Below are 17,240 nucleotides of genomic sequence, written 5' to 3'. Positions count from 1 at the left end.
GACAGTGATTGCCAGAACTGGAATTCGGTCTGCAATTTGAGAATGAACGATGCACAGAAGTACCACTCTACTAGCTAATTTTGGTTTATTCTCAAGAAGAAAAAAATAGAAAGACATAAATACTGACAAGCCCAAACTTGTTTAGAATCCCCCAGTATTACCTGGTATCCTGTGTGCCTATCTTTCTGACCTCAGTTATTTTAATCCAGGGAAACTTCATCTTAAGTAACTACCAAGTGAGTAACAAATGTCACATGACTAACACAGGAGACACTGTATCTCAAATCTAGGGAAATAGTGCTGAAAACATCAAGCTTTTTTTTAAGTGATTGCTTTAAAAAGTCTATTGGTTACCTCTTGCTGAAAGTGATCATGAATGTTTCACTCTTCTTTTGTTAGCTGAAAATCAAACTTCTTCTAAACTGAATGCAGTGCTTTAAAGAACTCTTTTTATCGTTTGATGTTTCTCCCAGGTAGTGTGGAGGAGAGGAAAACCATGTTCTGAGAGACAACATAACACAAAAGTAGAGCAATCTGAAGCTTGCAATATACTGTCAGTGCCACATTCCCATATCACATTAAACAAATGGCGAAAACTGATTCTTCTCTTCCCTGAAAAGTGACCTCAGTGGCAGTGTAGCACACTGCCATGTGACAAAGACAGGGTCTAGCTCCTGAGGGACCCACTTGGTTACTGAAGGACTGTCTGGCTCTGGAGCATGACTGGGATGGAAGAATGAAAAAAGGGAGGAAGAGAGACGGGAAAGGAAGGGGAAGTTGAGATTTTCTCAGTTCTGCAGCACCCCATTTCCATCTCCCAGTCTTTGCTCTATGTGGTTTCCCACTATATTTCTGCAGGGTGACCAAGGGTTGATCCACTGGGGATCAGAAGCAGTGCTAATGCAACAGAAGGGCTTGGTAGGTCCCTTCTGTGATTCTGGTAACAGGAAGATCAGGAAAAAGTCAACTGTGTCACCTCAAGGAATTCAGCAGAAACTGACTAACAGCAGGCAGGCCACAGAGTTACCAGAAACAGCTCCTAGCAATTACATTCTCCCCAGCGGGTTGCTTTAGTCATCAGCCCTTCTGGAAAGAAGCTGTATGTGACTCCAGTGTAATTGCTGTGAAATAAGGCTATACTGTCACCTACCAGCTAGGGACGACACTAAATTTTATTATCTGGGAATAGATGAGCCCATCTGAGCTTCTGATTTCCAGCTCTGCCCCTTAACAGCTGTTTAATATACACCTCTGATGCATCCCTGTTCCTAAGGCTAAGAGAACACGTAAATACTGAATAAGGGGAAACATTTCAGGCATTTATTTAGCTGAAACTCAACCTCTAGCTCCAGAACTCCCAATGACATCACACGAACATGCAATCCTTAGCTCTCAGCAAGCCAGCAAGCCAGCTTTGGCACTGAGAGCTGTGCAGTTGTGTCACCATGGCACTGTGCCCAGGATAACCAATTGTAGCACAGGGTTGAGTGTGATTTATACTGCTTTTCTGCACGTGAGTGAAATAGAATTGCCTATGTATATTAGTTATTTCAAAGCTAACCTGGAGTTAACTGCATTACACGTGGCAAAACGGCCCATAACTTCCTTATTTGGGGAAGCAAGCTAGGCTTAGCAAATTAGCATCAGCCTTGCAAAAATCCCCAGGAACGCTAGGACATCACAAATTGCTTTTCTCCTTCCATTTTTAGGAAGAGTGAAAGATTCAAGTTGAGACATGCTAAATTCAGATCTTGAATCTTCGCACAGCTAGATCTAAACCTAAATCAGAACCCAAAAGTCAGGTTCATTTCTGCATCAGTCAAGTTCAGCCAGGCCAAACTGTGTCCACTGATGTTAGCAGTGCATTAGGCTGCCAACAGCTGCAGTCTCAATGGCTGATGATCTAGGAATAAGAAATTACTTGCTCGTGTGCTTTCTAATTCCCTCAAGTCTAAAAAAGAAACTTTGACTAACAACAAAGATACGCAGTTACTAGACATGCATTCGCAGTCACCGAAGTCCTGCTGCTGATTTATTCCTGTCTCATCCCTGATCCACAAAGCAGCCCAGGTTCAATGGCTTGTTTCTCCTCAAAGATCTTCACACTCAGCTTCCTAACTCACCAGAGTCAAAAGCCTCCTGTTTGCATGTCAGAGGAATGGAGGAAGTTATGATTAAATGTTTTGGGCTCCAAAACCAAAGGCACAGATGTTACTCAACAGATCCTTTTCATCAAACCAAGATTCTACAGCTCCATTCACTTAGTGTTAGAGAGCGACTCCCCAGGCATACTTAAATAGTACTAAAAAAATTAAGCTCCCAATTACAGAAATAGTAGGAAAAGCGACAAGACTGAACAATGCTCCAGGTTGTAAACTTAGCAGACTGAATTCTGTTTTTCTGTTACAATGTGTGTGTTACGTCTGGAGTTTCTTATTCTAGATTTATAGCAGAGTTGTTACAATTTTACACACAGCGATGCTGGAAAAGATATCACTTGGTTTAAATTCATATCAAGATTTTTTCCGGCCAAATTCTACAGATTACATTTTTAGATTGCTGGTCCTCATTTTGGAAGCTCAACAGGTAGATGGATCTTCAAACATGCTCAGAGTGTTTGTGCTTTTGGAAACTGAGATGAGATTGAGACAGGTGCATGGTGCTGAGGATTTTTTTTTTAGTGGTCCTGGCTCTGAGTATCTAAAAGATCAACGGCATCTTAAAACAAAGAGACCATAACTGCAGGTACACTCCAATCCTAGCTCTATGCTTCCCTCCCATTATGTATACATCTTCTCTGTTCCTTAAGCAGTACATCTGGTCACATATTGTTGGAAACACAGTTCATTATGAAGATACAGTTTACTTAGGTAACTGAAGGTTCCTTACAAAGGAACCCAAAAGACATTATCTAGACACTGCAACTCACCTTTAGTCTGAGACACAAAAGGTCACATTTTCAGCCTCAGCTCTCCATCTTTGGGTAGCAGTGTGATGCAATCATTGCACAGCTTGCACTAAATGGAAGTTCTTGAAGTGCTTTGAGCGGGACATGTTATAAGTCACAAGGATCAAAGCTTGAACCAAAGGGAGAAGGCATGGGAGAAAAGTAATATCATAATGCCTCCTATTTAATGATGCCGGCCCAAGATGTCATAGGCAGATGTTGGTGGTATGGCAGTAGAGGATGAACCTTCTTGCCAATATTTCATTACATTTTGTTGCAATGGGACAGATGGCAGCAGAGGGGCAGTCTGACAGAATGGTGTCTGACGTGGAAGTGTGTATGAAGCAAAGGGGCATCGCTGAATTCCTCCTTGCAGAAAAAATGGCTCACAATGGATGTGAGCACAGTGATATGGTGGGCGGTGCATTTCAGCAGTGGCAACAGTGGCAGTGGGTCACCTACTCTGATTCTGATTTGTATGAGTGCTTCATGCAGACTCTTGCTCATCAGTGGCAAAAATGCACAGCCAATGGTGGTGACTGTGTGGAAAAGTAGTGTTTTGTAGCCGAGAATGTGCTGTCAAATACTATTACTGTACTCTTTGCATCCATATGTTGGAATTTCCAAGGAAATAAACAGACATTACTTTTGGAGTCATCTGTGTATATCTAGACACACAATAATTGCTAACCCTCTAGCTTCTTCAACTAGAATTCTACAAGTTTGTTTCTTCACAGTTTCTTTGCAGTTTCTATAGATATTGTCACATCACTTAAGGAATAGGTACAGCTAGAAGGTAGCTGAAAGTAGCATTTGGTATTTATATTTTCTATGATTCGATGATTTATATTTGCTTAAGCCATGCTGGTTACCACCAATCACCTTGTCTTTATTTTCTGCAGCCCAGAAAGCCAACTGTATCCTGGGTTGCATCAAGAGAAGTGTGACCAGCAGGTCGAGGGAGATGATTCTGCCCCTCTACTTTGCTCTCGTGAGACCCTATCTGGAGTACTCTGTTCAGTTCAGGGGCCCCCAACACAAGAAGGACATGGAGCTGTTGAAGCAGGTCCAGAGGAGTGCCATGAAGATTATCAGAGAGCTGGAGCATCTCCCCTATGAGGACAGGCTGAGAGAGCTGGAGCTCTTCTGCCTGGAGAAGGCTCCAAGGAGATCTTATAGTGGCCTTCCAGTACCTGAAGAAGACCTACAGAAAAGCTGGACAGGGACTTTTCATAAGGGCATGTAGCAACAGGACAAGAGGAAATAGCTTTAAACTAGAAGAGGGTATATATTTAGACTAGATATTAGGAAGAAATTCTTTACTGTGAGGGTGGTGAGACACTGGAACAGGTTGCCCAGTGAGGCTGCGAATGTTCCCTCCCTGGAAGCATTCAAGGCTAGGCTGGATGGGGCTTTGAGCAACGTGGTCTAGAGGGAAGTGTCTCTGCCTACCATAGGAGGGCTGGAAAGAGATGATCTTAAAGGTCCCTTCCAACTCAAAGCATTCTATGATTCTATGATTTAGGGTGCTTCTTCATTCTGCATACTTTCTCTTTAACCTCAGAAACAGAAGACATTACGAGCTGTCAAGAATGTTTCAAGTTTACATACTTCTTCCCACTGTTTTTCAACTACAATCTCTCACTATATATGGAAAGTAGAATCAGACTCCTGCCGTGGGGTCCTCATCCAGGCCTTTCAGGCAAAACTCCCTTGAAACCAATGGCAACTATTCTGAGAAATACACTTTTACTATAGCTTTGTTGACTTTGAGTCAACAGGAGAGTTAAAGGTAAAAGAACTTCAAAATCTCAAACAGGAAAACAGTTTTTTAAGTTTACACTGCTACTTTTTGAACTGGCAGTATTGGCAGAAGCAATTGCTCTGTTTTGTAACTATATTTAGTTATTTGTGTAAGCTGATACTTTCCAATTTTATCAGTTTAACTTAATCTTTTCTTATTTAGGTATTATGCAAAGACCTAGTAGTAGATTTTTTTAAGTAAATAGTTTGCATAATCTTCCTGCATTAATAGTCTCTCTCAGCAAACCCCCCTTCAAAAGGCAATCTCACAGCATACCAAGGCTCCAGTCCCCAAGGCATCTCCTGAACAAATGGAGCACAAATACATGCTGTCACTGCCCCGGTTCTCCCACTTTCCTCTGCTTGTGCAAAAGGAACAGAAATAAAATTTCCCAGATTTGCTAAACACTCCTAACAAACCTGCTTGGCTTGTTCCCATAGAATTTCATTTACAGAACAAACATCATGCTATCTGCTGTTATCTGTAGCTTGTGTTGTGATAGGGGATATTCACACCTTCTTATTTAGCCAAGTAGCAGAGAAAGAGTCTGACTGAGAGAAAAACAAGAGACACTCCCATGACAGTACTCTGCTGTCTTGCAGTGATCAGCACTGCTTGCTAGATCCCACTGTTATGTTTATAACACAACTATCACAGTAGTTAACTAAGCTTGTAGAAGCCAGGAGACTACCAGGTCACTCACTATCATGAATAACTTCCAAGAGCACTTAACAACATGGGGAACTTCAGCCCATATGGCCTCACATAATACACAGAGCATCTATCAACCAAAAGCCATTTGTCAGGAATAACAATTCTATCCCTGAACATAAGGGACAACAACTGGCATTTTTCAACTATCTGGGCATTCTTCTGTTTTTTGAATTTGAGATTGTGGAATACAGGTGCGTTTCTATTTTCACAATGCAGACTGTGGAAAAAATGGCCCTCCTTTGTTTTTAAATAAACCTCATCTGTCCAAAGCATCAACAGGACTGCTAGTAACTCCATTCTGTCCTCTTTAGCTCTGTATAATCACACTTTATCAAGGAAGGAGAATTTGACACAGCATGTTACCCATCCAAAGGACACTTGGCGGAAGCTCACGTCCTGCAGTGCTCTGTGAGAAAGCCTTTGCTTTCCCAGTCTCACAGTATCTTGCAGTCTTTAATTTCAAGAGCATTCACATGCAAGAACAGTCATGAACACACGGGCTAATAGAATTATTCTATGCAGCTCTGTGAGATATGAAGGATAGTACTTTCACTGAGGGTGAAGGACAGTAAATTCTTGGAATTATCCCAGAATGTGCCCTAGAATACCATTATGAAAAAGATCAGTTGAAGGAGCACCTTGAAAATAAAGAAGCAAACCGAAAAGCAGACAAAATTATCATCTTTGTATCAATCATGATCTCCTAGGTACTGCTGCAAGAGTTTACAGAAACCTTTAACATTTTTAAAGCAAAACAGCACAATACTATGGAAGATACTCACTATGTTCATGAGGGTAAGGAGGTAGTTTTGAACATGTTCTTTGCCATGGAACCGGACGACAGAGTCATCCACACCTAGCAGCACCTCAATGTTGTAGTCGTCATCTCCTGCGTGCCTGCGTCGCCTCAGGGTTTCATTCAGTTGCTGTTCTACACTGCTGTACAGGGAACTCAGGTCTCCAAGGCCCCCAAGAAGAGATTCTACAATGAAACAGTAAGATATAAACATCTACTCCAATTCCACTTCAGAAACATCCCCCCGCACAACATGTTCAGCTGTATAGTCAACACTTCTTTGGATAAAATAAAGCAGAAACTAGGAAGAAAAAAGATTTAGATATTCTAAAGGCATAAGAGTGGGGGAAGTCATTGGATACCACTGAAAAATATAATTCACCATATGGTTCTGTACTTTACTATGTGATTCTTATAAAATAAAATTCATCCTTAAGTACAAGTTAGACCAAATACTTCTCTTCCTCATCCAGAATTTCCTCCCTTCTTTTTACAGCAGAAGGCATATGTTGCAGAGTGCCACAGACATGGGTTGTGGGATGCTGTGCAATGTTCAACTTGTGGCTTCAGTGCCCTTGTACAGAACCACTGGAACAGCTAGGCAATTCCTCTTACATTTCTTAAGAGTTCTCTGTTTAAAATACAGATGTTTAAATATCCTACCCTATGAATATCGCGAAATACTGGAAGAATCCCATGAGGACATAGGTCAATGGGCAGAGTTATAATAAACTATTTTGAATTGGCTTTCAAGAGGATGTATTTAGTAGCCCGTATCTGAAATGACTTAAAAACCATCTCTTCCTCTTAGAACAGTAAAGCAAAACATTATCATAGATTTTTGACAGGAAAAAGTAACAGCTGTAGGCTATTTAATTCTTCCAAAATCCAAGCCAACACATCAACTGGCTCTAAGCAATAAACAACAGTGAACAGGCCTTTTTGGAACATCTTACACTGCAAATCTTCAGCTAAGTACTGCAGTCCTCACTAGGAATAGGACTGCTCTTAAGTCTCTGGCTCTGTGACAGAGTCAGGAGCATGCCCATTTCCTTAACTCTTCCATTCAGGAAAAATAGACAATACAGTCCTTAAATACACAGAGCTCTTCCTGCTCTGTGAACTCAGCAAAAGCAACCAGCTTCAGAAGGTCAGAAAAGAGTACAGTCTTGCTCTCCACTGATGTCCAAGTCTGATACAGACTTGTATCAAAAAGGCACATTTCCTCAAACGATGGCACAGCTTTCAAGCCCTATTTCTCTACATAGGAGGTGATAGAAGCCAAGGTTGCAAGTAAATGCATTTGTCCTTCACATAGTTTAGTGAAGACTCACAGTAAATTGGATGTAAGCTATGCTCATGGAAAAACAGTAGGACTAGGGCCAATTTTGCAAAATGTACTGGATAGCCATGCTGTAATTCATCCAGAGCAGATTCAACAACCAGCTCAATTAACTGGAAAACCTCTCCCTCCTTGGTACCACAGTGGTTCACAGTAATACATAAATAACTCTCCCCAAACTCCACATCAAATGGAAAGGTTGTCCCCAGTTGTTTTTAGAAGCTTAGCCTGTCACTGTGGGTGAGAGACCAGGTCTGCAAACAGCTTTACAATTCAACCGCAAGTCCTTTCACTCTCAAGAATGCAAACCCTGTGATAGCACACAAGTGGGAAATTCATAGACAAGCTCCAATTCTAAAAATTGCTGCAGCTGGCAAAGCTGCCGAGCACACTGTCCAATGGAAATATACCAGCAATGTCATCATATCACTACACCCACGGCATGAATGGAATAGCTTGACATCGGTTCAGAAAGAACCAACTATCTGTTCTGTGTAGAACCTTTGGTTTGGCTGTCACTCCCCCTATTAAATGGGTGGTTTTGTGGTTCAAATAAGAGGAGAATCTCTTTCACCGTGTTCATGTGAGTAGGCAGGAGGAGTCAGAGAGGACTTCTTTTTTCTCACTTCTCTAATATGTAGCCACTTTCTGCAAGCAGAACGTGCACTTAATATGCCACTATTTTCCATAAATGTACTCACAGAATTTTTTCAAGTGTGTAATCCCAACAAAGCAAGAAAAAGTAAACTCACTCTAGGAAGTGATGTACTGACAAGATTTGTTTTTGGACAAGATTTGGGAAAAAAACAGCACAACAAGTATCAGAAACATTTTCAAGCATTGAGCATCCTGTTTTCCTTAAATGCATCTTGTTTGTTTCTTTGGAAGACCCAACTCTTCCCCAAACTGGGCTAACAAACAAACAAACAAACACACACTATTTCACTCACCCTGTCATGCAGCATATTCTATGAAATGTACCAACACTTTTCAGGATATTAAGCAGCATCCACTCTCTCTAGTTCTTCTTCCTTTTTTTTTTGGTATGCTAACTGGTTTTTAACTTTCTGTGCACTGCTTCTGATGCCACTATAAGAACATTTCTTAACTATGAAATGCTAAGACAGGAAAACGAGTATTAATTTAAAGGCTAATCTGAGCTACTTATTAGTCAGTAATTAATCAACTGCATTCTCTGTGTTGCTTTTCCCCACATCTGTGCTGGGAACCAAAACTGGAAAAGGCTCTTCACCAGAGGGTGGTGGGCATGGAACAGGCTTTCTAGGGCACTGGTCACTGTCCCAAGCTGCCAGAGTTCAAGGAGTGTTTGAACCACTCTCTTAGATGTATGGTTTGGATTTTGACTGGTTCTGCGTGGGACCAGCAGTTGGACTTGATGGTCCTTGTCAGTCCCTTCCACCTTGGGATATTCTATGATTCTATGCTAAGTCTTCTCCCTAAACACTCACCATAATTTGCTATGCTCTCTCCCAGGAATCCAGGGTAACAGGAGAGATTCATCTGTTCTCTTGTTTGTCTAGTTTCCATGGTTTATCACTCCAATGACTTCAGAGTCAAACAACCATATACAAAGTCAGTCCATACACAGTAAGCTCTGTGTTTACAAACACTGCAATCTCCATCTATTGCTAAACACTTAGAATACAAGGACAAATGGGACACATGAGAGAGCACTGCAAAGTGAGGAGATGCCTATGTTCCCAGAAACCAGTCATTAAATCTCTTCACTCTTCTCCACGATTCAGCTAAGTGCTAGTTCACTTGTGGAAATCTTAGAACTCTTCAGAGTCAGTGAAGCTCTCCATGGGATTAAAGCCTGTTCCTAATACTTCCATCAATATGAAATGTTTTACTACAATTTGTTATCATTAATATTGGCTAATTCTAAAAAACTATAGTAGAGACCTACTCCCAGAAGAAGGATCAGTAGACATTCCTTCTGAGTAGCACAGAAAGAGTCCTCAGATGTGCCCTTTTCAGATGAGAGCACTGTATTATGCATACAAAATACAAACATGCAATTTGGAAACTCCCAGGCATATGGATGCAGAGTGAAACAAATTAGGTATTTGTATCTAAACTGCTCTATAGAAAACAATAAGGTTATCCAAGTCATTTGCATTCAATCTATGCACTGTATTGCTTCCACTGAGACTAATGACAGAACTATTACAGTAATGATACAGTGAAAGTAATCTTCTGCCTCCTCTCAGCAGAGAGCTTCCATTTCTCAGAAGGCCACAACCCCTATCATTCACAGTCCTTGCAAAAATTGTGATATGTCATTATAGAAACTGCAGGAAGAGGACACAAGGAAAAATCTTAGCAGAAGGCTATTTACTGTAATATGATTGCTACAGACAGGAAAGAGACCAGCATTCCACATTCAATTCATTCCATAGGTAATACTGGGTACCAGTAACTTAAGGGCAGAGTTCAGTCTGAATAATTCCTGCACAAAGTCTTTCTTAGAGCACAAACAAAATTGCTTACTGTGATTCTGCAACACTTTCACAGAAGTCCCCTCTATACTGCAATAAATAGCAAACACAATGATCTTTTTCTTTCCTACTCTCCCTCTCCCTAAAACCTAAAGATACGTGAATGGTTTTCTTCAGCTCAAATTCTGCCCTCAAATATACCTGCATGAATCTGCTGAATTTTAGAGACTGACAGATATCTGCAACATTAGTAAATGTGTGATACTTAATGGTAGCACTACACACTATTGTAACTCAGGATGCAAAGCACCGCTAAGCCTCTAGTGCTCTCTAGCAAATGGTTAGGAAATGTACATGTTTATGTATGAATATAGCCTGGAATGTAATGAGCAATGAAGAAAATCAGCATACAAAAAAATCATCTTTTCATGTTGATTCAAGGTATTGGAAAACCTGAGGTCCTTGAGGGAGGCGTAACTCTACTGTGCATCAACGCAGGGAGCACATAATCTGCAGATATCTAAACGTGGGGGTGATTTTGGCATTGAGATGAACTGTTTCACATAGGTAGCTCTGTAGATTTGCTAGGTGAGAGACACATAAATGGCCTTTGCAACTTCTCTTACCCGCATTTTGGAGCTGCTGTCATTGTGTAATACAAAAATCAATCTTTCCTAATAAAACTCCTGAAGTTGGAGGAAGGACTCACTTATTGTGAGTGGAAAGAGATCACAAGAACTCTTAGTGAAATAAATTATTTAAATTAATGATCTGAAGACAAATGTCCTCTACAGACTGATCTGCAAAGCCTATTGGCATTGTCTAACACAGCAAACAGAACTGTTGCAGGATGGCAACTCTTTGCTACACACAGGAAACTAGCCTGTTTGTTTGCAGATTTGTGCTAGACAGACTAATCCTCCCTAATCTCATTCTGGAATTAGCTGGTTTGTTACCTCTTCCTTTTTTATTTTACTAGTCATCTGCATCTTTTACTTGAAGATTTTACCTATCAGGAAAAAATTAGTCCATGCTCTTTCATCAAGTGAAGTGGTTATGTAAACATGTGGGTAGTAGGACAGAACATACGAGATTGTAGACACATGTGCAGACATGTATTCTTATTTTATTTTTTTCCACAGGACGCATCACAGCCTGTCTCATGCATCATGTAGCAAAAATAAGGAGAACAAAGAATGACACCTTCTTCCAGTCCAGCTGGGGTTCCTCTGCCAAGGAAAGGCAGGAGGAGTTTTGCTCACGAAGCAAATGAAGTAGTGGAAATGGAACAGACACACCAAAAGGAAATCTCCCCCACATGCTTTGTCATCGTATTTTGCTAAAAACCGCGGCTGCTAGCCTTGCCTTGTGCCACCTCTAGAGACTTGGAACCATGCTGCTGGAATCAGACAGTACGTTTCTGTCAAGTACGCATATATCTCAGGGCCTCCCTGTGAACCCAGATGTGTGTATTCAGAAAGCCATAACCGCTTTGCACACCAGTACGGTCTGCCTCTTTTCCAAATCCTTTTTCAGAAACACCAAACATTTAATATAAACACCTAAGTAAAAAACGAGGCGTAACTGCATCCCTCCTGAATACTTTCTTATATTAAAAAACATGTCCTTCTGGGTTGCAAGAAGTATCTATTCTGCTTTTCCTAGAAAAGCTCATTCCCTATTATGTTAAATAAAGCTGTGATCTGCCCAAGTCTAATTTAGTAAACGGTGTCATCAGTTAAACCTCTGTATACTTAAAGAAAACCCTAAGTATTTCTCATATGGAAGATTCTTATATTTTATACATTAAAATACAGGGTGATTCCTCTGATGCTTACGCTGCCTGGCAATGCCACTGAAATCAGCAGTGTTCATTTCATATACCTATGTTTGTCTGTTCCTCATATATACCCACTTGCTTAAGAAAAAACAAGATATTGCTGCATATTGCTGGGTATTGCACCTTTTCTTCACACACATTTCACCTGACAAAATTGAGCCGAGTGTGACACATCAACACTGTACTCATTCAGAACCAGTACTAGAGACCCAATGCTTGCTTGCCTAGTTGAGGCAAGGAACAAGCTCTTCAGCAGTACTAACAGAGTTTTCTTCACAATTTGGTGGCTACAACTTGGAGTCTCGTTTGGTCCCTGACTGTTTCTCTTGTGCCAAAGAAAAGTCAGCAAGTAAAAAATAAGCAGTCCTGAAGAATTACCTCTGCAAGTGCAAGGCAGAGATTAATGCAGTATAAGTACATTAATGAACCTGCCCACCAAGGTCCTCATTTACTGAAACCCACACCTGGCTCTGAAAACACCTCTCCGGGACGCAAGACTCAGGGCTGAGCTCTACATTTATCTAAATCTGCTGAATCGATACAACAGCTGCTGTTGTGCTGTTGGGCAGTGATTTATGCATTTTCCTGTGTCTCTTTGGAGGCACTTCTCTCATCTCAACACGTCTGAGCCAGTAGACAAGCGGTCTACTACATTTGTGCACAAAAAGGAAAATGTCTCATAACAGTGGCAGAGTAAGATGTGACTCATGCTCCACTCCCAAACACTGACCACTATCTGGAGAGAAGCCTGGCTCAGCTTCTTCCTTCATCGGTGCTCTCACATCTCAAGTTGGACAGATTCAGTGGTGCAGGACTGTAATGACTTAAGGTGACCTACCTCACTTACACATAGTTTAGTGACTCATATTAATAGCAGTGCTCTTACAAGGAAAAAAAAATAAATGAATAGAGCAGAAAACTTGCATTGCAGTGAGGATCCTAAAAATGAAAACAGCAATCAACAGAGATCGGATCCAAGGAGAGAAAGGAAAAATGGTTAAAGTTAGAATGGAGAAGTCAGAAACCTGCAGGCATGGAAATGAAGTTCTCAGCTTGGGAAGGCCCAGCAGTGGATGCCAGAGGAGGTCAGGTGTATGTTGGGGCACATGGGTACAGCTGTGAGCCTGGATGCGTGAGCTCATCACCAGTTGTGAGAACTGTGTCCCAGCACCCAAACTGCTGCTGCACAGCAGGTTATGTAGACCCACATTTAGACTTTCTAGGAGCAGGATGATGTCACAGAGTTAGCCATAAGCTTGAATTTCTTTTTGGAAAATTTTAAAACCAAATGACAAACTTAGGAAAAGTAATCATTTGATTGTATTTGATTGTTTAATCTAACCTCTTCCTGAAAATACTGCTATGGCAGGACAGCCTGGGAGGCTCCAGAAATTCATAATGAATGAGAAATAATAATAAAATCATTGAATAAAATGAATTAAAAATTCATAATCAGTTTGAGAAATCAGTTTGCAACAAATTGAGATAAGTGTATATCTCTTCTTAACAGGAATGGTAACATAAAAAGTCCAAGGACAGCTCTATTCTGTAGTAACCAAAAATTTCCATTATGCTATTTTCAAAAAAAGAAAACCAAGCCAACACATGTCATTCCTATAGTTGCACTAAATAACCATTATATACTGGAACAATGACCACTTTCTCTCCTAGTTATCATTCCTTGAAACTGTATTTTCTTCAGCTCTCAAAACCTGTGCTACCAGGCTGAAGACAGGCATTCATGGTTAGAATTTTTCTGCCCCTTTCCCTCTTGTCTTAATGTTTAAATCTTCCAGGTTGCTACAGAGCTTAGTCAACTATATTATTTTTCTCTGATGAACCTCAGTGCATTTGTATCCAGGACAACAATATGAGAAATTCCCAGTCACAGAAAGATGAGCTGAAAGCTGTTCTCACAATCAAATGCAAGAAAGGCCTGGAGAAAAGGATGACTCGCTTCAGAAATGCAGCTGATGAAACCAATGGCTTTGTTACACCCTAAAGATAACGTCTAAAACCTTTGAAGGCAGTCTTGCCCATTTTGCAAGATACCAGACTGAAAAAGTAAAGCAACTTTGTGACGGAAACAGTGAAAATACCCTCAATAAATTGTACTCTCTTTTTGAGAAGTTTTCTTCATAATGTAGAATCCAGCACAGAAACCACATCTAGAGTAAACTGCACAGAGGTAATCGCTGCGTCAGGATGGCTGATGAAGGTATTCAGTTCAGCAGGTCTTCTGGCCAAGCTTTGTAATTCCTAGCTGTCAAGGACCAGGCAGTGGTGTGATGTGCTTCCAGAGAAGTCAGTCACCTACAGTTCTTACTTCTTAGAGTTGGCTCTAAGGGTAGGCCTTTACCATCTCCGAACAACACATCCAAGACAATAAGGATAAAAACAGGGATTATTCATTGAAAAAATCAGCTGAAAATATGGGATCTGTATAACACTCAAACATAAGTGCCCTCAAGATACTAAAAAGTTGGCACAAAAAAGCTGTTCAGTAGTTTCAAGACTATTAAAATCAAAGATTGATATTCTAACCAGATTTTATTGATGTTTCATGTACATCAATTGTCCTCATCAACACGCTTTATATAAAGCTTGGCTCTCATTTAAATGCACACAAGACCCATTCCATTTTGGAAGAGTTTCAAGTATTATGGTGGATTTTTAACAGTTCTGTAACACACATTGCTGGCTGCTTGGTTTGTTCTTTACCAGCTATTTTGAAAGAACTACTTAAGGCCTCGATATGTGCTTCAGATATATAACAGCTATCAGGAGCTGATGGCCAAGTTCTTCAGCAGCTAGCTGCCACAGATTTCAGCAGGAGTACAAGAACACTTGTTGGCTTCTTTGAAGCTTTTGCTGAAGAACTACTATGAGAAGTACAGTAGGCTCTGTAATTATAACAAAGGTCAGTAACTGCACTTCACTATATCTGTGAAAGCCCACAATTTTCTGTCTGTTAAGGCTTATCTTGGAGTGTGCCTTTCAAAAATCCAAGGAAGAGAAGAACCATCATTTTGTTCAAATGAAGATTTTGAAACCAGTTATGTCCTCCAAATTATTTTCCCAGGAACTGCAAATATGTAATTTTTTTGTGGCTCTGCTACAGCCCAATTAGGAAGGATCAGTGCTTGCAATAGAAACCACCCAGACTGTCATGTGGAAAGTATTACGACAGGATGTTCTCATTAGATTCTAGGATGTGCTGAAAGTTGTGTGCTTTAATTTATTAGACCCTTCCAAAACAGTCCATGATGTTAATCATTCTCCGTTACCTTTTCTTCAACAATTTCATGAAATTGCCTATTATATCAGGAGTATCAGAATGACTTCCTAATAGGATCACAACCATACATTTCACATGCAAAGAGCCCGTTCTTTGCTTAGCATCACTGCCTTGAATTTCCTCCACTCCCACACAAACACGTACACTGGAACTTACAAACTTGACTAAGAGCCAAACCCTTAATATTGTTGTTGTCTTTGATGGAATGTGCATGCAAGTTTGTTGCTACTCTTCACTGCTTAACTGTTGCCAGTTTCTGCTTCTTTGTTTCTGAGGGCTGAGCGAAAGGACATGTTAGTATGTGAAACAAGCCTTACCAAAAAAGTCAGATGAAAAAAGTTACAATGATACATGCTTTCGCCCCATGTTTCACTGTAAGTTAAGGGCACTACTGATATGCGCTTCTAGAAGCCAGAGCACACCCTACAAGGCGTCTCTGTGCAGTATCCTTATCTCTGCTGACATTCTTATCTCTAGTTTGAAGAAATACGGACTTAAAGAGTGGACTATTCAGCGCATAAAGAATTGGTTGAGTGATCGCAGACAGAGGGTTGAGGTCAATGTCCAAGTGGAGGCCAGTTACGAGAGGTGTCCCTGAGGGGACCATCATGGGACTGGGGCTCTTCATCATCTTTATCAGTGATGTAAAGAATGGTATCAAGTGTACTCTCAGCAAGTTTGCTGATGACAACAAGCTGCATGGTGCAGCTGATACAATGGAAGGGAGGGACACCATTCATTGAGTTCTGGACATGCTCAAAAAGTGGGCACGAAAGAACAAAGCACAGGATGCTGCATTTGGGTCAAGGCAATCCCAAGCATGAGCACAGTCCAGGAGAAGAATTCATTGAGAGCAGCCCTATGAAGAAGGACTTTCGGGTCCTGATGGACAGAAAGCTGAGCATGAGCCAGCAATATGTCCTTGCAGCCCAGAAGGCCAACAGTATCCTGGGCTGCATCAACAGAAGGGTGGCAGCAGGCTGAATCCTCACCTAGACTACTGTGTCCAGGTCTGGGACCCCCTGCATGACAAGAATACAGCACTGCTGGAGCAGGACCAGAATTGGGCCACAAAAATGCTCAGAGTGCTGGAGCACCTCTCCTATGAAGAAAGGTTGAGTGAGTTGGGATTGTTTAGCTTGGAGAAGAGAAGGCTGCGGGGAAACCTCAGTGCTGCCTTCCAGTTCTTGTCGGGAGCTCAATAAGCAGAAGGGGGGCCAACTTTTTACATGGTCTCATAGTGACAGAACAAAGGGGAATGGCTTTAGACTAAAAGAGTGGAGATTAGGTTAGGTTTTAGGAAGAAATTCTTCACTCAGAGGGTGAGGCGCTGGCACAGGCTGCCCAGAGAGACTGTGGATGCCCCATCCCTGGAGATGCTCAAGGCCAGGTTGGATGAGGCCACAGGTAGACTGATCCAGTGGGTAGCAACCAGCAACTCCAGCAGGGAGTTGGGGCTAGACAGGCTGTAAGGTCCCCTCCAACCATTCTGTGATTCTATGAATATGTCACAGTAAGTATTACAGATGACATTTTCGTAATATAAACAAAGCCAGTTCTAATACTGCAGAAACATAGCGCAGGTATAGAGAAGAGAGAATCCTTGTACCTTCTCTTCAAGAAAGACAGAAACATTGCTAGAGCAACAACAAAAAATCCACAGAAAAACCACAAGTCTTTCCCCCTTTCCCGAAGACTAATGTGAATTCATAAGAAAAGACCAGAAAAAGGCATAGTAGAAAACCAAGCTATCAGAAAATTACCTGGGTATGACTCCCAGTTATGCTGCTTTATTCACTACCAAACAAAATAAATGGAAAATGGGAATTGTATTCAGTTAGTTCTGAATCATACAATTTAGTCAGATTTTCAAAAGTACCAAAAATGACTTCCAGTGGCAGCTAGGTATTCAGCTCTCTTTTAAAAGTCCTTTCAAATTAACATGAAGTGTTAATAATTGCTAGGCACCCTCAGTTCCTCAGGCTAAGAAGGTACATGGGTGAGATTTGAGTGTTTCCTAATTCACTGAGCTGCTGT

The 17,240-nt window shown here is 41.1% G+C and overlaps 1 protein-coding gene across 3 annotated transcripts in view; it reads right to left on the bottom strand.

Moving 5' to 3' along the window:
- ADAMTS3 (ADAM metallopeptidase with thrombospondin type 1 motif 3) overlaps positions 1 to 17,240 on the bottom strand; it is a 141,877-nt gene that overhangs the window by 32,961 nt on the left and 91,676 nt on the right. For all 3 annotated transcript variants that reach the window (XM_052683185.1, XM_052683186.1, XM_052683184.1), the window contains one exon: positions 6,248 to 6,447. In XM_052683185.1, coding sequence (XP_052539145.1) covers positions 6,248 to 6,447 — 200 coding nt within the window. The remainder of the gene's footprint in view (positions 1 to 6,247; positions 6,448 to 17,240) is intronic.

Source organism: Tympanuchus pallidicinctus, unplaced genomic scaffold (genome assembly GCF_026119805.1).
Source record: "Tympanuchus pallidicinctus isolate F22 unplaced genomic scaffold, pur_lepc_1.0 scaffold2, whole genome shotgun sequence".
Taxonomy (NCBI): Eukaryota; Metazoa; Chordata; class Aves; order Galliformes; family Phasianidae; genus Tympanuchus; species Tympanuchus pallidicinctus.
Note: the sequence above shows the minus strand (reverse complement) of the source record. Positions and strands in the feature narration are given on the sequence as shown.